At 50.4% G+C, this 11850-nt stretch overlaps 2 protein-coding genes across 2 annotated transcripts; both read right to left on the bottom strand.

Annotated features, from left to right (window-relative positions):
* Positions 1-1147: 1147 nt before the first annotated feature.
* On the bottom strand, positions 1148-2257 carry MIND_01164500 (Carbohydrate esterase family 8 protein; the record flags this gene model as incomplete). Its single annotated transcript, XM_037368165.1, has 1 exon — positions 1148-2257. The coding sequence occupies one exon, from the start codon at positions 2255-2257 to the stop codon at positions 1148-1150; it is 1110 nt and encodes a 369-aa protein (XP_037215091.1).
* Positions 2258-10004: 7747 nt separating this feature from the next.
* On the bottom strand, positions 10005-11348 carry MIND_01164400 (Carbohydrate esterase family 8 protein; the record flags this gene model as incomplete). The annotated part of the gene is made up of 7 exons (XM_037368164.1): positions 10005-10107; positions 10156-10523; positions 10569-10790; positions 10844-10890; positions 11024-11189; positions 11241-11280; positions 11338-11348. 7 exons carry the CDS (start codon positions 11346-11348, stop codon positions 10005-10007), a joined length of 957 nt encoding a protein of 318 aa, XP_037215090.1.
* Between the last annotated feature and the right edge of the window lie 502 nt (positions 11349-11850).

Below are 11850 nucleotides of genomic sequence, written 5' to 3'. Positions count from 1 at the left end.
GTGCAGATATGAACCATTTCAGGGATGGTTTCAGTCCTATAGATAGTTGAAATCTCAAATTTATTTATGCCAAAAATTGTGATTAAAACTATCAGTATATATATATTGGAGAAATTATAAGAGATATTATATGTATATCAGTGGCTTGAGGGTCAACCCTTAAGTTAACCCTAAGGGTCTGACCTCCAGGTAGACCCTACAAGTTCAGTTTCCAGCTACATATTTAAATACATAATTAGCGTGAATGGGATAACAACTTTGTAATGACTTTACACAAACTTTCTAATAAATGTTACCAGATTGTAGGAACCCTTAATACATATTACTATTCAGTTTAGATTTAGGCTTCAAAGTCAATGGTGAGTTAGAAAATGCAAGTTACTGACCCAATCCTGAGTTTTCAAAACAGTGGTAGGGTCATATCTCAATAAGTTCTTATCCCTTCCTAACATATGATATGTGAGCAGGAAGGTGTTCAATAGGCCTACATACTGGTATTTACTAGTAACATAAAGTTCATTGTATACAAACCACAGACCTTTATTATAAAATACATTTTGACCATTAGATTAACAAGTTAATCCAATTACTTGATGGTTTCTGGGCTGTTCATCAAGTCAGATATGGTCAGAAAGGTATTTCAAACCTCTATACAAACTTGGTTTCAACCCTGATATGCTTGACTACAAAATCACAGACTTTCACTACAAGTCAAGGTTTATTGAATTGACGGTAAAATTCAAAGTCAACCAAATGACTTCATATTGCACATGGTAGTAGAGCTTCATTGATTGAGTAAGGTTCAGTTCAAACCTATTCAAAATTTATAATAGTTGACTCACAGAACATGAAATACTCACAAAATAACAAGTTTGTTACTTTAGGGCTGACCTGGTTCAAATAGTATTAGAACTATATTGTTGTGAATTCCCCCTGCTAGGACTCATGTTGGAGTCACATTGAAGCCTCCGCGGTTGCCCTTACAGAGAACCTACAAGTCACATGAAACATCTCAATGGTCAGACTGGTAAGTTAAAGCCTGAGAATACAAGTGGTTCAAGTCATATTTTGATTCCAACATGTGGCTGAACTTGAACAGGTATTACAAGATCTAACAAACAACATGACCTGGACAAGCTCATGGATACTACACATCTTTTAGGCGAGTCACCAATTCAAACACCCCATCCTTATTTCCCTCGCCCTCCCTCGCCCGCAGGCCGCGGAACGAGGTTTGTCCAGCAAGGAAGTCGACCCTGCGCAGGCCCTTTGCGCGCTCCGCCTGTTCCTGGTCGTGCAGCTCCGCCGTGGACGCGCCGCTGCGGACCGCCTCGGCGCGGCAGCGCGCAGTGAACGCGGCGGACACCTGCGCTTTGCGTGCCGGCGGGAGCGCGGCCCACTCCGCCGCAGTGATGAGCACGTGCAGCGTGTGGTGCAGCGCCGCGAGCACGTCGCCGAGCGTGATGGGCGGCGGCGGCGCGGTGGGTGTCCCGTGATCGTTCCCGTGTCTATCGTCCTTCTCCTTTGCCGGCCGGCGGCCCTTATTGCTCTTCTTATCCTCCAAGCGCAACACGACAGGCCACGGGAGCGCCTCGTGCGTGATGCGCAGCTCGTAGCGCGCGGGGTAGAACGCTTCGGCCGCGAACTCCGCCGCACCGAGCGGCGTCCACGTCGGCTCTCCGGGCCGGCTGCCGGCGCGTTCCGGCGCGAAGGCTGCGATGGAGAGGTCGAAGCGGAAGGGTGGTGCCGCGGCGAACGCCGGCGACGAGTGGACACCTGCGTCGAGCCACGGGTGGGTCAGGCCGGCAACAAGCGGAGATGGCGCGAATGTGACGTTGCCGGAGGACTTGGCCTTCTTGTGGCCCGGACGCAAGAGCGCGCTGGGGTGCAGCAGCGCAGATTTGAGCGTCGGCGACCCGCCCGCGCTAGCGCTGAGGGCAATTGATCCGGGTGCAGCAGCTTTGGCTTTAGCGCCGGCGGTGGGCGGGGCGGCCCAGGAGTTTGTCCGGGGGCGGGGGCCGAGCGGGGACCACGGTCCCGGGCCGTATGCCGGGGTGGAATTCACGGACAGCGACGGTGAACGGGACCCGGGGTGGTGATGGGAGGTGGCAGACGCAGCGGAGAGAGCGGGCGAAGGCGGGACGAATGGAGTATAGCCCAGTGGCGGGGTCGCTTGTGCGTACGGATAGGCATACGCTGCGTAGCCGTCCGCCGCGGCGTGCTCGGCCTCGGGGACGTAGACGAATGGACCCGACATCGTTGGGTAGGTACGCTGTAAAGCCTGCGACTGGGACAGCGCGGTTTTTACCAGCCAGCAAGACGCGCTATCGCCTTAAGCTCCACAGACCACACTCAAACGCAGGTAATCAACGAGCTGTCTGCCGTCAGCCCTTCATCCTCGCTCGCTGGACAGATTAGCGCGTACCCAACCCAGAAAAAGCGCACAGGCGCGCGATGATGTGGCAGGAAGCAAGGATATGAATGTGGCTGTGCAACCCATGTGGATAGATTGATGCGTGCGCCGAGATGACATCGACGTACCGAGTGCCTATGGACAAGGCGTAGCCCGTGCACCAGCTTGCCTGCTATCAACTGGCCGGTAGGTTGTGATGGAGATCAAACGCTGAGGAAAGCCGCCGACTCTGCGTGATGTCACCCGCCACGTGGCAGAACGTGATGTGACTCAACGTTCTTGTGACTCTCATCAGTAAAACTACACCTCGGTCTTAGGCATCTTTGGGATCTTGCCCACCTCGGTCTTAGGCATCTTTGGGATCTTGGGCAAGATCCCAAAGATGCCTAAGACCTCAAAGACGCCTAAGACTGCGGTCTTGGGCTAAGCAGATTCAATTGTCTTGGGAATCTTTCCCAAGACCAAAATGGTCTTACCAAGACCTAGTTGGTCTTTACCCAAGATTGTAAATAGCTTGCCAAAGATATTTATTAGAAGTCTCAAGACCATATGTGAGTTAAAAAGCTCATATATTGCACGCTACTATACAACCAATATATTCTATATGGGTAAATGACATACTATCGGCGCTGCAGTCCGTGCTCTCGGCACATTTCAGTGCTCTACGACAGGCTGCATCGGCCCTCGTTACCGTCCACAGGGTACCCAACAGCGCCTAGTTCATCACCGTGAACGACAGTCTTGGGTAAAACAAGGCCTTCTGTTTGGTGGTCAGTGATAATAATGAGCGCGAGCAATACTGGAACTGACCGCGGCAGTCTTTCCGATGGCCCGCAGCAAGCGCGACCGCAATTGCGCCATCGTGAAACCAAGCACTAGGCGAGGAGCGGCTAGGAGGACGGCAACGGCACCCAGTTGGCGATGGCGAGCACCGAGTTGAGCGCGCCGGTGTGGTGGCGAGGACCGGCTGGATGAGCTTTGTGACGCCAGTCGCGTCAACGATGCCCTCGGCCGATGCGAGGATGGCGCTCACGGGCTGGCCGGCGAGCGCGGCGATCTGCGCGACAGCAGGGTTGACAATGTCCCCGACCTGCGTGAGCAGCGGGCCTGACCTCGGTGGTTGCGTTAAAAGTATGGGCACGTCACAGCAGGACACGCACCTGATGCAGCCGTCGGCGGTAGGAGGAGCTTGAGCACACCAGGAGAACACAGCAGCTGCGGTAGGGAGTGTCAGAGGGCGTCTAAGCGGTGTTTTGCCGACATACCATATGTCTGGGGCAGGGAAGAATATACACTGGTAGGAGGTCAGCGCGAAGCATTCTGAGGGAAGAGCAAATAGCGCCGCACACGAGAAATAGCTGCAAGGCGCTAGATTCTCAGCCAGTGAATGTCCTTCAGCATCGGGGGGGTCATGTCGCAGCCACCGTAGTGTAAGCGCCGGCCTGTGTATGGGGGGGGATTGAGAGGGAAGTGGTGGGAGAGAGGGAAGAGTGGCGAAAAACCGGTCACGGACGTCACGTCACCATGTGCTGATGATCAGCAGAAGCTCCGTCGTTACGCTGGGCCACGGCTTGGATGCCCGGAGTAGCCGACTATCCCCGGAATGACTTGTCATTCCTTTTCCCGTCGAACTTTCATGTCCTCCACCAGTGACCACAACAAAACCAATGGACACATTGACCAGAACTTTGTATTGGGCCCATGCCAGTGGGCCTGGCATCAAACTGTATGTCCTTTTCTCTTGGTCACCCTAGTCTGACTGGTCTTATAGGGTGACTCTACTACTGGCACTACAAGTGAAGCAAAGTCTGGGAGCACTCTCTTGATTGGCAGTAGTGACAAAACCAATGTAGCTCTTGGGAGTGGGGAACAGGCCCTCTATCCCCTCTATTGCTCCAATGCCCTGCTTCACCATAGAGCCATTCAGCATGATAATTAGCATGTCTCTGTCTATACAACTTTTGGAGAAACTATTAAGGAATGCTCTCAAATGTATTGATGCAATAGCCAACTTTATCTCCAGACCAATTCATTTTTCTTGTGCATAACTTATAAAGACCAAAACATTTCCAAAGACCATGGCCCAAGACCAAAGATCATCCTCCCCAAGACCAAGACTGCTAAAGACCTATTTCCAAGACCAAAGATCTGTTTCAAAGACCAAAGATCTCCAAGACCAACCTGTAGTTTTACTGATGCTTGAAGTCCTTCTCTTCCACTCGCACCAACGCTCCATTTTGAGCCTCCCGTCGCACGCGGGATCCTGACGCATCCAGCGCGTGCTATTCCTCCGCGGCCCGGGCCTCCGCGTCTGCGGCATTACATTTACCCTGGCCCGCGCTTTGCAGGTGGCACGCTGCTGTCGGCCCGTCTCTGATTCCCGAGAGCGGATTGGATGGGGGCAATGCGAGTTCATTCGGCTTGGAGCGTTATTCCCAAGGGGCTCCGAGTCGAAGCCGGTTCAATGTCGTTTTGTCTTGAAGTTCGGGCTTGGACGAGTGCGTCGCCACAAGTCACCCATAGCTGTCTGGATTTAGGCTAAATACTACCACTACCGCTCCACAAGTACATGTCATTGATGCTCTACTCACTTCAACAGATGGGTTTCCGCTCAGTGCTTGCAGCTTGGAGAGTTTGACAGCGAGAAACCGCTGTCCGTACTATGCCATATTCATTTGACACATCCGTAGTGCAGCCCTGAATCCCCTGATCACCGGCAGCACTGCAATCACGGCTTTACGCAGGGCATATCTCAGACACAGATGAATCAATCACCCTCAGCGGCTGTTGCAGACGTGACATTCGTGGTGACACTCCTCCTTCCATGACGAACTTGGACCACCTGTCTTCGACCAACGAGCCGCCGCTTGAGCCAGAGGCCGCCCGGCATCAGGAAAATGACAAGATCTTAGAGGGGTCTTAGAGAAGATCTTATATCACCTTATTTCACTTATGAACTTATTTAAGATCTTAGAGCATCTTATATATGTTGTGTGTCTTTTGTAAGATCTTATGAAAGTTCCATAAGCTCTTATGCATCTTTTCTAAGTGTCTTCTAAGATGAATTAGACTCTCTCTAAGATGAGATGCATCTTATATGTCTTTTGGAAGATCTTATAAAAGGTCCCTAAGATCTTATGTATCTTTCCTAACTTAGCTAAGCACCTGTTTGTCCCAAAAATGACTGTCAATTCGCAGTGTTGACCCAGCGTGGTAACACTGTGAAGCAACACAAATTTGCATGGTTCTCATAGAAATGAATAATCTATGGATAAAGGAATGAATAATTATAAGTTTTTCAAGTTCTTCAGCTGATTTTTGACTATGTCCAATACATTGTAGGCTTGTCAGTGGTCTATATGGTATAAATAATTTGAATAATATCCTTAAAGTCTATATACTAATGAGATAATTAGCAGGGAATGAATAATGATGAATAATTAAAGACCTGAGAGACTTGGCCTGAGTTCAGTGCCATTACACCGTGTCACAGTCGTGACAAATTTCCCAAAAAGGAAATTTTCGCCATTTAACAGTACAATCATCAGGGAATGTCACAGATCGTCACAAAATCAAAGTTGTATATTTTGCATATACAAACAACTTTCATTAAGTCACCTACACTGCCAGTTGAATAGTTATGCCAGCACTAGTCAATTACTAGCTGAGCTACAACTGATGAGCCTCTATCTTTATAACTACTTGAGGTAAACACATGATTCAAGTACTACCAGGAAGTTTTTGACCAGTACCATTAATTGACAATGGTCTTTAATCACTATAGTATGAATATCTGGTACTTAAACTAATGTGTGGTAGGTGACTCCTATGTTCACATACTCCACACCAGGGCTCTGGTATTTCAGCTTCAGATTCTGAGTGAATATGATACTAGTAATGCAATGTACCACACATCAGTAGTATTTGATCTTCATCAACCCTGCAAGATAACTATGGATCTCTAGCTAGTTAGGGCAGATAAAGTTGGGAGAGTGCTCATTTGAAGGGTATAGCACCCTAACATTATCTTTTTCATCTAGTCATATCATTTGGTGCCATGACATCAACCTATTGACTGCCAAGTATGATTTAATATTGAGCTAGGGAGTATTTTGCTGATATCTTGGGACTACATCCATAGAGTCCCATGATCTAAGTTGATATAGTGACATATGATGGTCCACTATAATCCCACCCATTTGTGATCATACCACAAGTGTTAGAGCAAGTCAATTCTTGGAGGCCTTAGGTGTCATATAACACAGGATGAAGATGGGCTACAGAGGCAGGGGCACCACTTTCTGGGAGCTGGATCATGCCCCTACTCGTAGATATACTTAGATTTCTCAGACTCATAAAGGCCATGCCATGGCCAACCCATCATCTTTGGAATAGATAACACTGATAATGGTACTGGGAGGGATCCAGAATGGCTATGAGGTTGATTCAAGTGCTGGACAGGTTCATTTGGAGGTCTATACCATCCTACCTTCATGTCTTGGATTATACTTGAAATTAATTTCTGACCAGTTGTAATAGCGAAGACACTATCTTTTGCTCTATGGGTACCTACCCCCTCTTCAGCTACCTCTGGTGACACATACCTGAACCACAAGTAATTACAGTAGAGGGTCTTAGTACACATTCAAATACCCCCATACATGCATCTCAATGTCCAGTACTCAGTCTATAGACCCTACTATTGGTGTAAACCAGTTCTGCACTCAACCTGTCTTGGAATGTTCACCTTAATTCATCCTCTAAGAATATATAGAGACCAATCAGAGTACATGGATATCTTTATATACCTCATTGACTGAACTTGACACATTTTGATCTATAATCAACTAACAGATCATGGTTGCTCCGCGTCTCCACTCGCTCTCCGTGTCTCTATCCGAGTCTCTGTATTCCTGCACCCTGACGCTCCTCCTCCACTTCTCCCACCACATCCCGCATCCAGTGGTCCCCAGCCTCTGACTCCCATGACCACCCCTTTCTGGGAGTCTCTCCGGATGTGGACGCACCACTTTCGTCTGAGACCTCAAGCCTATGGCCTTATAGCCTCTCTGGGCTGTCGGTCATCGAGGTCTCCCTGCAACCTCTACCTGGGGACCTCTTGGGTGTCCCCAACCTATGTCAGCATTCGGGCCTACGTTCGGATGGCTGAGCCTCACCATGGCTCCGCTCCCCACTCCGCCACCACGGCCCCCGTCATCGGGTCTTCCTTTGGGTGAGGCCTCCTGCTGTTAAGGCTCGTGCCTACTACAGCGCCCCCAGGCTGCACGCCCTCACACCTCCACCTCTCTGGAGACGTCCGGGGACGTCTCCGAGTGACCCTCCTGTCGCTACCCTCCAGTGGTCATGGCTGGCCGCCATTCCCATTGGTCCTCTCCGACACTCCCCAGCCCTTGGGCTAGCCCAACTCCTTCCCTCTCTGCTCCATGCCCCCCTCTCTGTTTCTGGCCGTCACGTCACGGTCACACGCCTGGAATTGATTCTGATTCCGATTGCGATTCCGGTTGTCACAGTTATGGTCACGGTCACAAGTGGAGATGCCCAGAGGTAGTCTGGACCCCCCGAAGCCCTTCCTGGGCCTTCTAAAGATGCCTGGGCTCTTCCCTTGGCATCACGGTCCCAAACCTGCCTCTTCGAGGGCTACTCGACACTCACCTAGGGTCCATTAGCGACACCTGACTTCTCTCATGCGTCGTTCGTCGCTATGCAGTCACTCTATCATTACTCCGGTCACCAGTATATAGTAGTGCACCTGAGCAGAGGGCTCCTTGGCTTTTTCTCCCCCTCTGCTCAGGTGAGTCTGTAGCGTCCCTTCCTGTTGTAGTAGTTTCACTAAGGATTCCCCCTCTGCTCAGGACTCTGATTTCAAGCCTCGGGGGGTTGCCCTTACAAACCCAGGGTTTGACAAGTATTAGAGATTGGATCGAGCAGGCACTAGGTCTCAGGGCAGATTGGATGGGCACTGCATAGAGCCCACAGAGGTAAAGTAAAGAGGTGGGAGGAATAGAAAGTTAAGAAGAGTGGCGGTACACCAGGCCCGAATGGTCCTGCAGGGGTGGACAGCCTGTCGGCCCGACCCGAACCATAAAGTCTCATGGAGGTAACACATATAACTTTATACTAGACAGGCTGGGGCTACTCCCCAGCTTTAAATATTGCTTCACAGCTTTTGAAGATTGAATGTGCTAATTTTATTTATGAGTTCATGAAACCCTAAGGCCTACATGCCCTACGTGTTGGTTTTGAAACCGGGTCAGCTGGCTGCAGATTTCAAAACTCACATATGTTTTGAAACCGGTTTTGAAACCGTGTCGAAATCATTTGTAAGGGCAACCCTGGAGACTCTAATGAAAGCCTAGCAGGGGAGGATCTAAAGCGTGAATAAAAGCTACAGAAAATACACAGAGGGACTGACCTAGCAGGGAAGGATCCAAACAAAGAGAAGAAACTCTAAGGGTCCACCTGCTAGGGTGCTAACTATATACTGGTCGTCCGTAACTGCCGACATAGAGCGCAGAAGGCCTAAGCGGCGTCGCAGGCTCTGTCCCAAGGTGATCGTTGGGAGGGTCTTGACGGATCGGTGATTGTGCGGGCAAAGGAGGCTGTGGACAATGGTTGGGATGGGTCGGAGGCGTCCGAGGGGGCGCTGGTCGGATGCACCTCAGATGCGCTTGGACGGTCCAAAGGAGTTTAAGCTATTTTAGCCTGAAAAATGCAGGTTTGGAACCACTTTGAACCATAGCTTGGCATTCAGTTTTGCAAAGTAGGTTTTGAACCTATCCTGCATTTGGCTGAAAGGGGCCAAGAAGAATTGCATTAAACTGGACTTGGAGCATCACCAACCTTAATAAAAATCAAAGTTATGTATTTTAACCACATAAACAACCTTAGTTTTCCTTTTAATAATCAGAGGCCAACTGTCAGGGGAACCCCCGCTTCGGCCTCCTTCGGACCCTCCGAACGCGTCCGAGGCGCATCCGACCGGCGCCCCCTCGGACGCTCCGACCCACCCTGACCATCGTCCACGGCCTCCTTCGCCTGCACAATCACCGATCCGTCAAGACCCTCCCAACGATCACCTTGGGACAGAGCCTGCGACGCCGCTCAGGCCTTCTGCGCTCTACGTCGGCAGTTACGGACGACCAGTATATAGTTGGCGCCCTAGCAGGCGGACCCTCAGAGTTTCTTCTCTTTGGATCCTCCCCTGCTAGGTTGGTCCCTCCGTGTATTTCCGTAGCTTTTATTCACGCTTTGGATCCTCCCCTGCTAGGCTTTCGTCGGAGTCTCCAGGGTTGCCCTTACACCAACAAACTAATCATCCCGGTTACCCATCTCACTGGTAATTATTTTTTCATCCTGAGATGGAATCATATCACAGTGCTCAAATATATGCTTGATCCACCCAAGATATCCAGTTGCTCCCTAATATATCTGCGGCCGTATACCCGGAGTTAGAGGAGAGCTTCTTGGAGAAGGACGCCCGTGTGCCCGACGCACCGGCACCTAATGCCATACCACCATAAGTTGGTCTGCATTGAGGGGAAAAACAAAAGACATACCGCTGCTGGCATACTCAGCAAACAAGACATTCCCGGGTGTTTGGCGTGGAAGACGACCAGACGGACCACCCCGCAGAATTAATCTGCGCGCCGAGCGTGCAGGATGTGTAAACAACGCTGTTATGGTTTTGACCTCATATTTACTGAACTGAAGGAGGTACTCACCGAGCCCACTGGGTCCATGGTCGGCCGAGGTACACTTTCCCTGTGAGAGAAGTGGTCGCAGCAGAGCTTTGGATGATATTCGAGCAATTGATCACAACTGTCAATGTATTGAAGTCATTAGATTGACCAAACAGACACGAGAAAATAAGCAAATAGCGATAGAACGCACATATGCTGTTATCGGATGCACTGCTTGGACCATCGGCAGTGATAGACCCAGCTGCTGTTGAGGCGATAACACTTCGTTGGATCCACGTCCGTGCATGTTGCCCCCAAATAAAGTCGACAGTGCCTTCGATGTAGCAGACACCATAGAATTGATTGCCCGTCTCGGTGAGCAGCGTGTCTTGGTATCCGTAAAAGCCACACTGAGGTTAATGAGAGGGATTGAAAGTGGGAAATGAAAGGCGCACGCCATAATATGCTTGATTTGTCCCATATGCGCTCAGAGCGAGTGCTTGAGAGCCAACGCCGAACGTGTTCTTCACATTTACGTTGTACATTGCGAAGTTGTCCTTCTTCACACGCAGCGTCCCACTTGGATCATCGCTCCCTTCCGCCGCTGCAGAGTCGGAGAATGTGATTGTAACCGTGTTTGATGTGTATGACGAGGTGTCTGCCGTCGAGCCATAAATCTAACCAGCGTATTAGTTGCTGCCGCTGAAATGAAGAAGAAGAAGAAACAAACGGTTAACGGACCGGCGCGAGTAATGAGGACCTTCTCGTGATATGTACCTATGACATTATTCGTCGATGCGGTCTCGGAAAGGAAGGCACTTGCCGGGATAAATGAATATGACCTTGCTTGATGACCCATCCAGTGAGTTGACTGCCGCCTGTATCGTACTGAACTCTCCGCTCTGCGTACCAGACCCCCGAACGACAACTGCCCCAGCAGGCGGGGATGTACGTGCAGCCCGTTTGGCCAGGCTCACAGGAGTTGGGACTTGAAGCGCTGGAGAGGCAGTTGCATACAAGAAGAAGAAGGCGCTGAGAGACAGGAAGAGTGAGACGATGTGCATCTTTTGCTGCTCCTGTGTTGTTTCAGTAATGCCGAAGGCCAGCAGTGGTTATATATAACGCACGAAAGGACGGCCCGGCGCATTACTTCGGGAGATTGTCGTTCTGGTGTTGACTCACGAGGCAGCCAGACAGCCGGGCCGGACACAATGGTTCCCGCACCCGTGCCACATCTTAGCTGCCTAGCATCGATGTCGATGTTTTTTGAGCAGGAGATGAGTGTCAGGATGAGAAAGTGTCACACGGTGACTGGCTTGTTCTGCGCGCGCCACGCTGTATTGCTAGCCACGGGCGTTTCCTGCAGATATGGGTGTTTGTCAGCGGAGGCAACAGGATGCAGAGCAGCCCATGCACCGTTTGCGCCTTTGGCCAGTCCGTTCGTCGGCCCTCCGCTACTAGTAGGCACGGTCACGATGAGACGGTCGGTTGGTCGGTCGGTTGCCCGGCAGGCGCGGCAACCAGGTAAAAGATCAGAGGATCATCAGTAGTCACTCGTGTCACATTTGTTACTTTAATTCTTCGGATTTCGTCGACTCGCTGCGATGGGACACAAGACCTGGAGTGAAGACGAGGTCAAGAGACTCATAGCTCACCCGTAGAGGGGGCAATTTGACAAATGTCTAGCTAAAGCTAGCAGAAAACTTGTCAAAAAAGCCAGCTATAAGCAGGCTAGCA

The sequence above is a fragment of the Mycena indigotica genome, assembly GCF_014461135.1.
Source record: "Mycena indigotica strain 171206Taipei chromosome Unknown Mind.scaff0011, whole genome shotgun sequence".
In the NCBI taxonomy this organism is placed as follows: domain Eukaryota; kingdom Fungi; phylum Basidiomycota; class Agaricomycetes; order Agaricales; family Mycenaceae; genus Mycena; species Mycena indigotica.
The sequence above is the reverse complement of the archived record's forward strand: the minus strand, read 5'-3'. Positions and strand labels throughout refer to the sequence as shown.